This window comes from Carettochelys insculpta, chromosome 8 (assembly GCF_033958435.1).
Source record: "Carettochelys insculpta isolate YL-2023 chromosome 8, ASM3395843v1, whole genome shotgun sequence".
NCBI classification, from domain to species: domain Eukaryota; kingdom Metazoa; phylum Chordata; order Testudines; family Carettochelyidae; genus Carettochelys; species Carettochelys insculpta.
In genome coordinates this window covers 71,252,694-71,269,258 of record NC_134144.1, presented here as the reverse complement: position 1 = coordinate 71,269,258, position 16,565 = coordinate 71,252,694, and the positions used below count along the sequence as shown (strand labels likewise).

The following is a 16,565-nucleotide window of genomic DNA, read 5'->3' as shown; positions in this document are numbered from 1 at the left end:
GCAGCTATGGAGTTGTGGCATCCATGGAGACTTCACTGAGAAAAATAGGGCAAGGTATGCCTCAGGACTATACTTTTCAGACTCTGGAGCTGCAGGTAAATGACAATGTTATGTTTTTGAGGGTTTCTTTCTGCAGTGATAAGGGCTAGAATTTTTTTTAAATGAAAGCTCAATCTAGATTAAAGTTTGAGGCGAGAGGTAAATTCTATGCCATGGAATGTACTGGACCATTATTTTAATGCACTAATTAAACCAAATGTGTGTTGATGCCATTCACTCTCATGCAGTTGATTTGGCTTTTACTGAATATAAAGCAGAGATTTTTCTGTTCTTTCAGGAGCAAATATTCTGCGGGATTCTGCCGGTAATGTGAAGCTAGGTGATTTCGGTGCCAGCAAGCGACTTCAGACTATTTGTCTCTCTGGCACGGGAATGAAGTCTGTCACAGGGACTCCATACTGGATGAGTCCCGAAGTTATCAGTGGAGAAGGATATGGAAGAAAAGCAGATATCTGGTATGTCAAAGAGCTAGTCTCATGAAGGACAGCAAGGCAGATAGCTTTGCGCTACTCCCGAGGAGATGGTTTCACAGCAAAAATTAAAGTTTCATTATTGTGTGCGTAAGCACTCTTGTCACGTGTTTTTGGTTGTCCAAAGAGAAAACAAGCGATTTAGGCACAAAGTTCTTTTTCTGGCTCGGGGGGAGGAATATGTTAACACTAAACAGGTTGTTTTTTGTATATCAGCAATTCTGCTGACTGAGAACCACAAAAGAACATTCTGGACCAAGTGCACATGAACATAGGCCCATCTAGCAAACTTGTGAATACTAGAGGGGCACTAACATATGACAATGTCACAGTTAATTCAGTTCAGTGATTAATAAAAGTTACCTGTAAGTTACCTCTAGCATTTGCCCAAACCGTTTCATGAGTACTACCATGTTGAGAGGGAAAAAGTCCTTTTGTTTTGTTTTGTTTTGTTCCTTCTCCTGGCTCAGAGTAGACGGTCTTTAGTATATGTTAACAAGGTGGTTTACCTGTTGTTTACTCAGCTATCGAATAAAATATAAGCACCAACCTATTTAATACTGAAGCTTTTATTTAAAAAAAGAAAAAGTTGCAGTATTCAGAACGAAAAAGCAATCCAGTAGCACTTTAAAGACTAACAAAATTATTTATTAGTTAATTTATAAGTTCTACTGGACTGCTTTTTTGTTTTGATAGTCTATACACTAACACAGCTGTGTCTCTGTTAGCATTCAGAACAATGCATCTATGAGATGAAATTGTGATTCAAAGAGTTCTTTAAATGAAATGACACTGAGCTATTTCCAAGTGCATTGTACTTTGGATGTCTGATGGTCAAAAGGTTTCGTAACTTATTTATACAATGTTCTGTTCCCCATTTACATGCTTGGGATGCAGAATATATGATGAAATATTACTCTCTTGCAAGAACGAGAATAATGTAGGGCCAACAATTGTAAAACACCTTTTTGTAGGGGGAGAGAGGAGCAAAGGGGAAGCATTAAATGACTTTCAGAAGTGGGAATAGATAAAATGAGTTTGATTCAAAGGGTGAGCGTATTCTTAATGGGCATGATTGGCAGGTGATTTCAATTATGAGGAAATTCCTAACAAAACTTTTGGGCTATGGCTACACTAGAGAGTTTTGTAGACAAAACTTGCGGAGCAGCTACACATACAAGGCACTTTTCTTGACAAAAAAAAGCTGTGTAGATGCACTTGTGGGAGGGCCCTTTTGTCAACGGAACAGGTCAAAAGGTCTATCTGTTTTTGTGTGTAGACACGATCTGTTAACAGAAGTTCTTCCTCGAGTGTCTCTGTGGGTGCTCCACGATAGGTGTCGGGCTCGCCCCGGCGCCGCAGATCGGATCTTTCCAGCAGTTTCTGCCGGACCGCGCATGCGCCGGCGCACTCCGCTCCCCTGCACGCTCCCGGCCACGTGCGCAATCCGGTCCCCGCCAGTTCCTTCTTAACTGCCATCGGCTGCAGATGGAATCTGCTCAGGCTGCGGCCAGAGTCAGCGTATTTAGAGTTTGAGTTTCTTTTCAGAGTTCTTAGTTAAATTGTTTGTTTCTTTATTGCAAAAATATATATATATATAAAAATAAGTAGAAAGTCTTAATAACGAGAAGGAGGAGCGGAGGCAACCCGGGGACGTGAAGGCCAGTAGGCCTCCTGCTGCGGCAGGCTGGAGTCCGTGAGAGGGGAACAGGCACAGAGAAGGTGTTAAGTACCCTATTAACAGCTCAAAGACTCACCACAATGTCCTCTTCAAGATTCAAGAAGTGAGTCGTGCCGCGAAGCTATGCCGGCCTCTGATGGGCACAGTCAATGTATTAGGTGCCTGGGGGAATCACACGTCACCCAGAAATGCTCCTTCTGTGCAAAGCTCACGGCCAGAGCCAGAAAGGATAGAGAAATGCGGCTGAAAATGCTGCTGTTTGATAAGGCCCTCCAGCCAGACGTGCCGGAGAGGCCTCAACTGGAGGGACCCACAGGGCCCCATAAAAGGAAGGTGGTGTCCCTCACCCCCTCGATGCAGAAACGGAGGAAGCTCTCTCCAGCCCAATCCCTGCCGGCGGTCACAGCGAGCAGGACGGGCGTAGCACACAGCCCCCAGCCGCAGTCACAAGCAAGCGGCAGTGCAGCAGCGCACGTGGCAGAGGCTGAGCCTCCAATTACTAAGCAGCTGGCCCGCGCATTCAGAGCGGCGGCCAGGCAAGCGCCGGAACCGGTGGCACCGCCGCAAGCAGCACAGACCCCCGCGGCACCAACAGTGCAGGGCCAACAGGCACGTAGCCTGCAGGCACCGGAGACCACCCGCGCGGCACTGCAGATGAGCGTGCTGAGTGTGGCACCGACAGCGGGGCTGAGATCCCTGGCACGGGGAGGGGCGGAGCCAGCCCCGCAGGGGAGGGGAAAGGCAGCAGCGAAAACCCGGCACCGCAGCCCTTCTCTGGACAGGGCTGCTCTCAACAAGTCCTCCCCTTTATGTTGCGTACACCAACCAGGAGACATGGGTCTCCCGCGGCCTACCCAGAGCCGCCTCCTCCGTTCCTCCAACCAGCGTCACCATGGCTCGGGCCACCCTCGCCCTTTCTGGGATTTGACCCTCTGGAGTACTACCACAAACCAGTTTCACCATTGTCTCAGTCATCCAGATGATCTCGCTCCCCCAGACATCGGGGGTATGCGCCTCGAGAGTGGTCCAGGTCTCCATCCCAGGAACCATGCCCGTGCTGCCATGGTCATCCTTATCACGCTGGGCATAGACACCACAGGCATACACCCAGGGGCAGGTCCCCCTCGACCACCCAGTACCCCCGCGGGCACTCACGGATGGAGACGGAAACACAGCTGTCTCAAGGGAAGCTGATTTTGGAACCCTGAGATTTTCCCTTGCAAGCCTCCAGTGAGAGGGTGTACCACCAGCAGCAGGACCCTGAGAGTTCAAGGGAGGTCTACCCTAGTGGTTCCTCCTTGTCCTCCCCCGACAAGGCTACAGCCCCCGGGGATGTTGCACCCCCGGACGACCTCAAACAGTTTCAGGAGCTGTTTAAAAGGGTGGCTTTCACGCAAGGCATCCCAAACAGCAGAGGTGCAGGAGAAGCACCACAAGCTCCTCAAAAACCTGAGGCCTCCGGCCTTGTCCAAAATCGCTATCCCGCTTGACGAAGCAATCATGGAGTCTGCTACTGCCATATGGCAGACCCCGGCTTCTGCTCCACCTATAAACCAGAGGGCGGATAAGAAATACTTTGTCCCGGCGAAGGGCATGGAGTTCCTGTTTAGTCACCCACAACCAAATTCTCTGGAGGTAGAATCGTCTCAGCAGAGATCGAAGACTTCCTAGTACAAAGCGGGGGGAACAGATAGAGATGCCAAGAAGCTAGAGCTATTTGGCAGAAAGGTATACTCCTCCTCCACCCTGCTGCTGAGAGTGGCTAATTATGCAGCACATCTAGTGAACCACAATTTCGACAATTACTCCAGGCTTACTTCTCTCATGGATTCACCTCCAGAAGATAAGAAGCCGGTGCTGAAGGCCATCGTGCAAGAGGGCTATGCAGCTTCAAGGACGGGAGTCCAGATCGCCCTGGATGTAGCGGACACGGTGGCATGCTCAACGGCTACGGCAGTGGTCATGCGCAGGGAATCCTGGCTCCAGACATCGGGTATCCCGAGGGATCTGCAGGCAAAAATTGTCGATCTCCCTTTCGACACGCAGAAGTTGTTTGCAGAGTCGACCGATTCGGTCCTTCATTCCAGTAAAGACTCGAGCCACACTCAGAACCCTGGGTATTTATACCCCTCCATACAGAGAGAAAAAGTATTACCCTCAACAAAGGCGATACCCGTACCAACCTCAGCGTGCTCAGTACCAACGGGGCTACAACCAAGGGCGGCATCAACAGCAACAACAGTATAGAACTCCTAGGCGACGTTCCCAACAAGGCCGTGCATCCTCGGGGCAGGCCCAAAGGCAACAAGTTTGACGGACAGGTCGAGGGCTGCACTATTATTACCATCGCGCAATGTCATCCACAATTAATGTTCCATCATCGCCTCCGACCGTTCCACTCACAATGGCAAAAGATCACCACAGACAAGTGGGTACTAGAGATCATAGCCACGGGTTACGTGATCCCCTTTCAGTCGCTCCCACCGCCAAGACCTCCGCCCAGGCCTCATCTCAGGGATTCCTCCCACGAGGCGAAACTCAAGCACAAGGTGGACCACCTGATGCTTATAGGGGCAGTGGAAAGAGTGCCGGAGCGACTCCAGGGGAAAGGGTTTTATTCACGATACTTCCTCACAGAGAAGAAAACAGGAGGCTGGAGGCCCATCTTAGATCTTCGAGGCCTCAACCGGTACTTGTGCAAACAACGCTTTCGGATGATCACAGTCGCCTCTATACTCACGGCACTGGACGATGGAGATTGGTTTGCAGCCCTCGACTTACAAGATGCGTATTTTCATATAACGATCCACCCGGCTCACAGACGTTTTCTCCGGTTTATGGTCAGCAAAGAGCATTTCCAATACAAGGTTCTGCCGTTCGACCTCTCCTCGGCCCCCAGAGTCTTTATCAAGACCCTGGCAGTGGTGTCAGCCTACCTGCACAGACGGGGTATTTATATTCTCATATCTGGACGACTGCCTACTGAAAGGGGCCTCGAAGGCGGAGGTACTACGCATGATACGCGTAACAGCAAACACGTTTTCTTCGCTGGGCCTGGTCATCAACCTTGCGAAGTCAAAGATCGACCCCACACAGGACATAGAGTTCATAGGGGCATGCATAAATTCTATCACAGCAAGGTTTATCTACCCGACGCTCGCTTTCGCGCCATCAGTTCCCTGGTACAAGTCATTACATACAGCCCCACGGTGCCAGTTTTAACGTGCTTGCAGCTGCTCGGCCACATGGCAGCGGCAACGTTCGTGGTACAGAATGCCAGATTGCATATGTGCAAGCTACAACATTGGCTGGCGAGTGTTTACAAGCCGGCGTCCCATACCGTCCGCAGATAAACCTGTTAGTCTTTAAAATGCCACAGGACTCTTTGTTGGTTTTGCAGATACAGACTAACATGGCTACACCTCTGAGACTAGGTTTTAATGTGCATGAAGCTATGGAGTGATAATTTCAAGACTGCCTTGCAAACTGACCTGCTAATGAGCTGACCAGCATCACAGATTATATACCCTTGGGAAATGGGGGGACACTGCCTATTGCAGCATGGTTTTAAATGTTATGATTTTCATTAGTTAAGTAGTCCTTACTGCATTGTAATGAGTGTCGTCAACTTAAGCATTTGTAAAGTATCGGGCATTGTGTTAAATAATTTGGTGTCTGATTCTGACAGAAGCTAGGGCCTTACAGAAGTGCAAAGAGACAGGAATATTTTCAGTTACAGCAAATTAATTTGCCTTCTCAGAGCCAAGAAAGGTTGAGTGCATTCTCTCCAGCACTATCCTCCCAAGGCTGTCCTGCTGTCTCCAGGATGAATCTCTTCTGTAGTGTAGCGTTCCCAGCCCCTGCTACCCTCACGAATCAGGTCCAAGCACTGCATCTGAACAGAAATTCAGGAGGTGATACCCTGGGTCCAGAGGCAGTGCTGTCCAACGAGTTGTGGACACAGCTATTGCTCTTGTGGCTACTGCTGTAGTGAACTGACTACATTATTCTGAAAGTATATATATTGTTCAAGCCAAATAGCCACATGTGACTAGTAGCTAGCATGTTGGACGCATATGTATACTTTATATCCAAGTAAGACATTAACCACTGTTTTGATACCCATTGAGACACAGCAACAGTTTAACAGCTGAGGTTGCCAGATTCAGGACAAACTGCTAAGAAATAGGAGAGACTCACACCCAGATTGATGGTTATTCTGTCATAAAACATATCCAAGACAGTAGCAAAAGTAAGCTTCTATCTCACCACACTGGCTAACCAGAAGACAAAAATTCAGTCTCTTTAGGAGTTCCAGCATTTACTTTACCACTCAGATGTAGATTTTTACGATGAGGGTGAAATTGAAAACCAGTTCCATCAAAGGTGTTTTCTGATCTCACATTATCAGATCTTGCCCAATAATCATGCTGTTGCCTCTCTGTTAGTGGCTAAAAATTAAATACCCCTAGGGTTTATTTTTGAAGAGAAACATTGTGAATTAAACTAGTTGAGAAAATCATGCATAAATTCTTATATTGGGTTTAAAGCAATGATGGAATAAACTACTTGTTTTCCAAAGTCTTATCTGTTTAATATCTATATAGCATAGGGAGCATGTGTTCTTGTTTAGAGATTCCTTGTTAGAAATTCAGTCTAGAAAAATGAAGTAAGAAATCAAGACAGCTATAGGCAGTGGAAATGGGAGAGGGTATGAAAGACCTGGAAGCAGGTGGGTGGAGTTTTACTGTCCCTAACAAAGTTCTCAGTTTGTGGAAAATTATAGGCACAAGAGGGTTTCCAAGGTCACATGAGCAAATCACATAAACAACTTCCACAGGAGATGTTAGCTGATTAGCTGACATGTGGAGTCCAACATAATTTGTGATTTGCAGTGCTTAGCATGACCTTCAAATAATGTGTAATACATGTGATAAGTTTTGCTTTGTTTTTTGTTTTTTTTTTTCTTCCCAATTGAAATTGAGTTGCAATATTGCAACTCAAACAACTTTCAATGTCTGGCATTTCAGTAAGCTGCCATGCTGTAGTTTGTGTTTACAACAGAGGGAGAACATGATTCTGTTTGTAATTTGCTGTTTTACTTTCACCTCTGTTTCAGGAGTGTAGGTTGCACGGTGGTAGAAATGCTCACTGAGAAACCCCCTTGGGCAGAGTATGAAGCAATGGCTGCCATCTTTAAAATTGCCACCCAGCCAACCAATCCACAGCTGCCACCTCATGTCTCAGACCATGGTCGGGATTTCCTCAAGCGGATTTTTATCGAGGCCAAGTTGCGACCATCTGCAGATGAACTGCTAAGACACACATTTGCACATTATCACTAACAGCCTGCCTCAACTCAGCTTGCATCTACTGCATTTATTTTCTATTTGACTGCACTTTTATTTTTTACAAAAAAGGAGAAAAAAGACAAGAGAGAAAACATATTTCTCTTGATTCTTTGTTTCACTTAGATTGTAAGCAAGAATCTAAATTTTTGTATTTTGAATAAGGGTCTCTTTCTCCCCCACCAGGACCTAGAACCTTTTGCTTCTATAATGTACTGGTGTGATTCACAAAGATAAAGCACTTTAGTACATATTCATTCCTTAACTAAGGGGGAAACAGACATCTGATGTGGACTGTTAAGAACTGTGTAACTGTTAACACCACCAGCTGTCTTGGAGAAATACGTAAGCAGCTAGGATGCAGGGAGAAGGCAGTCCTTATCTGTGATTTGTTCTTTTTACTGTAGGTAGTTGCCGCTGAGGTTTTAAATTATGTGACTAAGAGGAAATAAGGCAAGAACATAACCCTTACTCAGTAGATGGTGGGAACTGGTATAGAGTTATTCCATTATTTTCATAGAACAAGAATTACAGGTAAATCAATGATTATGGATCCAAACTCCTAGGGACTGCACAGCTCCCCCCTGAGTCTCCATAATGAAGAAAATTAAAAAAAACCCACAAAGATCAGCAGTTGAAAAGAAATAAGTCAGGAGTATCCTTACTCCATGCAGATGTGAAAGATAGGCCTGCCTTAACTTGGGTGAGGGTTGCTTACCTTTAATTATGGTAAGACAAAATGGTGAGAGAAAGTCCTTTATCATCCACTGGACTGTAAAGGACTAATCCTTGCCTATTGTATGCATCATCTAACTATCAGTATGAACTGCATGGAGTAAGAGATTCAATACAATTGCCAGAGACTGAGAAGGAATGTATTTCCAAGGTCATGCACTTGAATATAATAATTATTCTCAAATTGTTTTAAACACAATCCAGTTATTAGGATGCTTAGAAAAGCCTCTGAAATAAAATTTTAATTCCTTGTCTAATTCCAATGGTGTTAGATAAGTCAGTTGGAGAGAGATTTCTTTGGTCATATTTTTCAAGCACAGTGAAGATAAAAACTTTAAAATGTCTCTTCCCTAGGGAAATCCTTCAAAGCCATCAACACAGGAACATCAGGGAAAGATTATACAGGAAAAGCTGCAATTTTTAATGCTGCATGTGTGATAAAGAAATATTACCTGAGCACTGAATTTTGAATGTGATGTCTAATCAAAGAGTGGCAGCACAATAGGCTGTGCTTAGTTTTGCATTAAAAATGACCAAAGACAGAAAAGGAACAGAGCACCTCAATAGCTGTCTACATTTTCACAGTCCGCAGTGATCAAATTATGCTGGGTCTCAGTCATAAAAAGTTTACTCATCTCTTCCATCTTTTCCTACAGCAGGGCAATAAAAGACTAAAATTCTGGCACACAGTCACACACTCCTTGAACATCTCCATTGGAAAATACTGGCGAGATGCATCGAACGGTGACATTGCTTCAGAGGGAGAGGGCAAGTCCTCTCAGCTTTATGAAAAGTATATAATATAGAGAATTTGAGTGAGAGAGTTTGGAAGTAAGTTTTGACCACTGTAGCTGTTTGATTCATGCTAGTTTGGTTGATTCACTGATTGCCTCTTTCCCTCCCCCTTACCAACAGACAGAATGATTTGATGCTTTGGATGTCAAGCCAGCTTAACAAGGTTTTTATAATGGTCCCATGAGTCCACTCTTCTTTATTTCCTTGTTAGGGCTATCAAAAGCTTGAGGTGCATGAAAAATAAGGAATTAATGTATTGGGCATACAATGAGAAATTGTCTCACAAGACAGTGACTCTAGAGTTTTCTGAATTCTTATTTTGCTCATTTAGTTGACAAGTTCTTTATCAGCAGCATAAATAGGAGTTTGGAATTATCATAATCCATTTACCTGTAGTAGGTGAACAGTTACTCTTCTACTGGGACCACTACCACAATGTTTTGGGCACGTGGCCTATTCCAGTTGTCTGTGTTATGTAATTGATTATTGTGGCTTTAATCTGGTTGGTCATTTTGGTGGTCACGGTAAGCAGTAGTGTAAAGGTTACATGCATGAGACAGAGCATTCAATCAGGGAAGACTCCTGGTCCAAAATTAAAGTAAATTTGTGTTCACCTTATTTGGCTTCTTTGTCACTTGGTGTAAGAAGCGGGTCGAAAAAATCTGCATGAACTTTGGTGGCATAATCAAAATTTAGTGACAGGTGAGACAGCGTGGGAGAGTTATATAGAGACTGTCTTTAAAATACAGTAGAACCTCAGAACTGTGAACACCAGAGTCATGAACTCATTTGTCAACTGCACAACTTGTTTATAACCAATCATGTCATTTGTATGCTGTCAGGCAGCATTGATGGGAGCATACTGTAGAGCGCGGTACTGTGTTAGATGTAAACTACTAAAAAAGTAGAAGTTTTTAAAAAAATAATTGACAATGTAAGGAAACTGCTTGTTTCGTTGAAATTAGGATGGTTAAAGCAGCATTTTTCTTCTGCACAGTAGTTTAAACTATATTAAGTCTATGTTCAGTTGTCAGCTTTTGAAATAACCACCAAAACATGTTCTTAGTTTTGAACATTTCGGAGTTATGCGCAAGGACTGTTCCTGAAATGTTTACAACTTTGAGGTTCTGCTGTGGAATAATGGTTTACAAACCTTAATTCATTTGAAATGAATTTCAGATATACGACTGTACCAAACACCAAGCTGAAAATGTACATCTGTAGAAAATCATGGACAGTGATACCTGAAAATGTAAGAAAATTATTACCAAAAAGTACAGTAAATGAACTTCAAAGAGAAAATTTAATTAAGTTTAACTGCACCACTCGGAAACTTTAAAGATACTCTTGTACTTATAAAAGAAGTGGTACTCTGAAGCATGATCATTTTCAAAATCTAATTTTCTAAAAATATATGCTGTTTGCAAGGCAGAATTGGCTTTTCTATGCTGCAGTGTCAGTTCCTAGCCGTGAATGGAAAAAAACAAAAAAATAGGACTGCTGCTTTTGTGCCTTTTAAAAAGTTTGCTTTCTATCTTGACAATGGTAAACTTGTTTGAAATTAGGAAAAGAGTCAGCTTTCAGTATAACGTAAGGCTTGGAAAACCTTTAGGCATAGCTTTCCCATTAAAATATAGTTCAACCTGGATTGTAAATTATTGGACATATCAAAAGCCAATGAGGCAATATAGTACCTCCTTTAAGGATGACTAATTTCACCACTTTTGTTTATGATTAAAAGCTCATCAAATGAATCACGAGAAGACCTGAACTATTTTTTACCCTTGGCAGAACCTGCTAGCTGACCTAAGCCACTTAACGTACCATCCTTTAAATAATTACTGTATATAATAAAGTTACATATGTTGAAACAGAAATAGTAGTTATTGAAGCTAGTCACATTCTGCCTTCTGAAAAGCAGCCTGTGTATTCATCCCCTTGCATGCTGCATTTTTGGAAACCTGGTAGGGTCATATGGGGTAAAATGGGTTTTGCATTATCAGCTTTTAATAATGGTACAGTAGATCCCTACATGTTCATAAAGTATCCAGCACGCTACCAGCACTATAATAAAATCTGTGCCTGTAATTCCAAAGGTGCATGGAGCTGCATAATTAGTCTCATGGAAGATGAGGGTCACGAAGCAAGATTTCTCTGGACCAATTTGGATAACCTACCAACCAACATGAGGGCATTTTAGAATCATTAACTGAACGCTCCATCTAATTATGAGAATGTGAGTGGGACAGAATGTTGTCACAGGGCTATAGTCTCTTCCTCTGTAAAAACCAAAGCAGGACTGGGCTTACAGAAAATGTGTCAGGGTTTATTGAGAGAGTAGAAATGCATATTTTCAAATCAGGAGCTACTGATCTGGCACTTCGTTTTATTACACCGTCTTTATTTCTGTTGTACCTCTTTAGGAAAAACCACTTGTCTGTAAATTGATTTCAGTAGAGAGTTAATCACTCCAGTTTTGGCAGGCTGAATTCTTTTTGAGTTGTATAACAGATAGGCTTGTACTTCAGCAGTCAAACAAGCTTACTAATTTAAATTGCAGTTTTCTGTGTATTTTTTTTTAAAAAGCTGGTTTCTATCTGGTAGAAATGAAGAAAAATATGTATAATAGCTGGCTGGCAGAGACTCCGTTGGGTGTAAAAACAAACAGTGGGTTTTGGTTCGAATTCAGTCCTGTCTGAGGAGAAATTGGTGGGATCTTGATAATTTTAAGAAGAATTGTGACGAGTTGCAGCACACATACAGCAGCAGTATGGTTCAATCTCAAATGCCATCAGTTTGTTTTTGCATAAATAATTCCTTCCACTTTATTTCAGGGAAGATTTGTCTGTTAGTTCAGGGTGTGTTTCTAATTGAGTTAAACTGTCCTTTTGGTTACAATATTGCAAAATAACTTCAGCTAGTGCCTTTTTATCTGTATGCCTTAATTCTGCTTATATAGAAACCGTATTTAAACCACATGGTTGTCTAATCATTTGGTGCCACCAAAATAGTCTTTACAAGTATATGCAAGGTTTGAGGACAGAACTTTCTAACTGCATCAAAAGTTGTAGCTTAACTAGTATTTGTAGCAGACTTACAGGCTGAGAGCTTACTACAATATTTAAATGATAAAAATACTCAACACCTCTAGTGCTCTCCATTTTTTGAGTACTGTACAAACATTTCAGCAAAAAGGATAGTGCTATCCCCATTTTACAAATTGGAAAACTGAGACCGGTTGAAGACAGACTTGCCAGAGACCATAGGCTTAGACATGCCACTTGTTGTTATATGTGGTGCTCTACTGAAATAAAGGAAGTTGTTTTGCCTAAGAATGTGTAGTGGCATTTTCTGTGTCTTAACATATTAGCAAACAGTTCAAATGAGTTACCTTGTTTCCAACGATATTGTGTTCTCCACTTTTAAATAATCCTAATCCTGCCATTGTCTTGAATGAAAGCTTTCCTGCTAGGAGCAGAAGTCACAGTACGGTGTAGTAAAGCCATTCCTTCAGCCAAAACTGAGCAAAATCAAACTGCAGCTTCAGAGACTTGAGCAACTTGGTAAGCTCTATGATTGTTTAGAACTGTTTGTTAGCTTTTTAATTGTCTAGTTTTTTTAAACTATTATCATGAATATAAAAAAGCATATATTGTGTAGTTTAATGCAAGTCCATATGGTGTTTTTGGATTAGCAAAGGTGTTACTGCCAATTCTATTTCTTACTGCTGGGGACTCCTATCTTGTATTCATGACAAGTATGCAGTGTCAAATCACGTAAAAAACCAAAGTTTTTCTGTCCCCTCTGCAAGAGCCAAAAGTGGTGTTTCATAGGTTAGTACTGTTACTCCTTGTTATCTACCAGAAAGCTTTTGCTAACGAGAATAAACCAGGTACTAATACAGGTAAGATCAGTACTGCCCATTTTTAAGGATAGATTTAGATGTTTGTTGTTGCTGTTCTGAGACGCAAAATTCATTTCAGTGTTTAAATGATAAGTTTTGAACAAAACTCTACACAATCTTATTGACATCAGTAACATAATGCAAAACTTGGTGACTAAATTCTTTTCCTATGACTTATTCTTTATAACCAAGTTTGAGCTTGGGTTCATTTAACGAAAACCACAAAAAAAGTAGATTGATCTGAACTGCTCGTAGTGCCATAGCAAACAACATTTCAGAGGATGTTGGGGGAAGCAATCCTTTTAATTTAAGAGCCAAATCTCACTCCTTTTTCATCGTATTTTAAGTTCTACCATTAGCAATATCTTCAGGAAAATCTGTAACAACAAAAGACATAATTAGGTTGAGCTCTCATATTGAAAGGACAGAATTCAGAAAAATCATTTTGAGTAGCCCTTAGGTTTTATTCTATTTTTAATGGGGAAAAAATTGGATAAAAATTTCCCCACCCTCTGTGAATATATAAACATGGGTATGAAAACAAGCATTGCATGTTTTGTGTCAGTTTCTCAGTGTTCAGCTTTTCCTAATACTTTGTACATGGTTTATTATAATGTGTCTGCCCTCTCAGATGACATACAGTTCTTTTAATGGAATATCATTGTAAATAAACATGGGAGACTTGGAGAAGTTTGAAAGTAAGCTTTTTAATTTTCACAATGCTATGAATATATGTGTAAATTTGCCCTTTAAATCTAATGTACATTTTTATGTAACTGTTAAATTCTCTATATTTAATCTATCAGTTTCTCTCTGTAAATGTTTTTACTCTCAGTTGAATGCTGGGCACACTTTATAATGTATGTACACCAAGGTGTTCTTTTCTATTGATGTTGACTTTTTTGCACATTTTTGAAAATGTTTTATTTGTACACTGATTTAATACTCTGACCAATTGATGGATGTATGAGAATCACGTATGTGTGCAATGTACTACTGTCTGGATGTATGTTTTTTTATTACTTTTGAGATGTTGCTATCAGTAACTGCATTGCTGCTGTTGCTGCTTTAAATGGAATATCTAATGTAAAAGTGTATTAGCATATGGTTATATCTTGGTTGAGGAACTCAGGAGTTGAACATTGCTTACTAGTTCCATAATGTAGCTCATAACTTTCCCAAGTTTAAAGTAGACTTGTAATTTTGTGTACAAACTCTCTGTGTGGGTGTGTACGTGTGTGTGTGTGTGCGTGCGTGCGTGCGTGCATGCAAATATGTTCCAGTAGTCTTATTACACAGTTTCATTTCTACATTTTTATGAACTTGTTTTTAAGGGTACTATGTTTAGTTAGAATAATTAAATATATAAAAGCTTCGAGAGATAATTTACTAGATAAATATATTTTCAGCTGGCTGATGTTCAGAAAATATTTTTTTAATTTTGTTTTTAATCATTCAAAATGTATTTGTATTTCCAAAATTGGGCATGAATGGTACTTAAAAGTATGTTAAAGCACTCTGGAGGGACAACAGTGTGATTTCTCTTGTGAGAATTTTGTAAAAAACAAAGCAAACCCCCAAAAAGCTTGAAGTATCAGTGATACTGAGAAAATATACTGTTGTTAAAAGGGGAAAGCAATCTTTGAATTCTCAGAGCTACTTGAAAAAATGTGGGAAAACAAGGTTAATCTTGGAAAAGTCAGATGTTTCCATTTCCTGTCCTTTCTGTCACATGTAGTTTTAATGCTTCTCTTTCTTTGCCCTTTTCCTTTTCTGATTTTCTGGTATTGGAAAAGATAAAGCAGGTTACTATATTGCTGATTAATTGGCATGTGAGAAGTTCAGAACATGCTATAAAAAAGTGGCTTACTCCTTTCAGGAATACCAATCAAACTTTTGACTTCCAATTTGATTAACATTTTTGTGGCTTAAAAAATAAAAATTGTTTATTTTTTAAAGTGGTACCAAGTAAAAATTCTCATGCTGTTGAATCTCTCTAAGTCCATAGTTTAGGGAAAGAGCCAGTATACTCTGTCAGACAAAGGACCATCTAATTGCCTGGTACGGTGTGGTTGCTTCCACTTTTCATGCACATTTTGACTTTGTTACATTCTCAAAATTGTGCTTGTAAAAATGTATAAAAAACAAATTTTTTTTTTACTTTTTGTATGTATTTACCTGTTTTTTTTCTTGATAGTAAATGACTTTTGTTTTGTTGGGTTTTTAAATATTGGATGTAAAAGAAGCCATGTTTATATTTTGTTTGACCAATGACTTTGTTTATATGAAATTTGTATATGGTTGGTACACATCTTTGTTTAGGTTGATCATGCATGAGGACCTGCAAGAATTAGCACAATGAAAGATTGCTTTTTCTTCCAATTTTTATTCATTTTTGAAAGGTTATGGTGCAGAGATTTACTGGATGTAACCTTATGAACTATGGAATGACTATAGATGATGGCACTTTGAGTGTTAATAAAACAAAATATTTATTTCCAATTTGTATTTCCCTTCATTTCTTTTGTGTCCAATACAGCAAATTCCCATACTTTACATACTATATTTGCCTGCACAGCAGATAAATGACAAGCCTTTTCTAAATAAAGTGAAATATAACATGCAGGTAATGGATACAGAAAGAATCTCTCAATACCCATCCTCCAGAGTGTTTAAATCTGCAACAGTCCTCTTGTTTAAAAAAAAAAAAAAAAGACCACCTTTGAGTTTTAAAAGAGAGACCTCTGATTTTTGTTCGCTGGTTTAAAAAAAAAAAAAAATCAGCCTGTGTAGCTGAGACAGGAGCCAGGAAAACTCTAACTCTTGCTCATGCCTCATGAAGATTAAGTTAGACACATGTAAACTCTGCTTAGAGAGCTGTACGTGTATGTCAAATGCCATCTGCAATCTTGGATACATTCTTGTTGGGGAAGGAGGGAAAAGCCATCCTTGCCATGTATATTATTAGTTGACTTCAGGGCATTTCTTTATGCACATGAGCACCATTCAAGCTCTGTTCAGAATTGGGGAAGAGAATCGCACTTTGTTAGGCAGGAAATTGCAAATATTCTGCAGCTTCTGGATGTATGTGATGCAGTGCAACCTCTTGACTGTCCCAGAGCTTGACAATAAATGTAAATGATTTACCTGGGCTTACTCAGTCCTTAACTAAATTTTTGGCTTTTGGAAAATAAAAATATGTGTGCTTTATTTAAATCATTGCTTTGGGGTGGGGCTGGGAATGAGGGATTCAGTATGTGGGCTGCCCCAGGGAGAGGGGACTACCCAGCCCTCTCTCATTGAAGCAGCTTGGGGCCAAGTAAGAAGTGCCCCTCTCTGGCTGCTGCACCTCCAGTGGGCACAGCCAGGGGAGAGGGGTGCATGTCCCGTGGCTGGGGAAGGTCCAGGCGTGTCCCCTGTGCTCCCCAGCCAGAGTGAGGAATGCAGCAAACTGGGCACTTTCCCTTCACTCCCTGATGTAGAACAGCCAGCAACATTTTGGTATGAATCAGGAGGTGAGTCGGAGCTTTAGCTGCCCCCATCCTCCCTAAGGGAATGTGGGTGGGTGAGAG

The 16,565-nt window shown here is 41.3% G+C and overlaps 1 protein-coding gene across 1 annotated transcript in view; it reads left to right on the top strand.

Moving 5' to 3' along the window:
* MAP3K2 (mitogen-activated protein kinase kinase kinase 2) overlaps nucleotides 1-16,139 on the top strand; it is a 93,261-nt gene extending 77,122 nt beyond the window's left edge. Inside the window, exons 16-17 of the mRNA XM_075001316.1 lie at nucleotides 338-515; nucleotides 7,331-16,139. Coding sequence (XP_074857417.1) covers nucleotides 338-515; nucleotides 7,331-7,556 — 404 coding nt within the window. The 3' untranslated portion in view covers nucleotides 7,557-16,139. The remainder of the gene's footprint in view (nucleotides 1-337; nucleotides 516-7,330) is intronic.
* The last annotated feature ends 426 nt before the right edge of the window (nucleotides 16,140-16,565 follow it).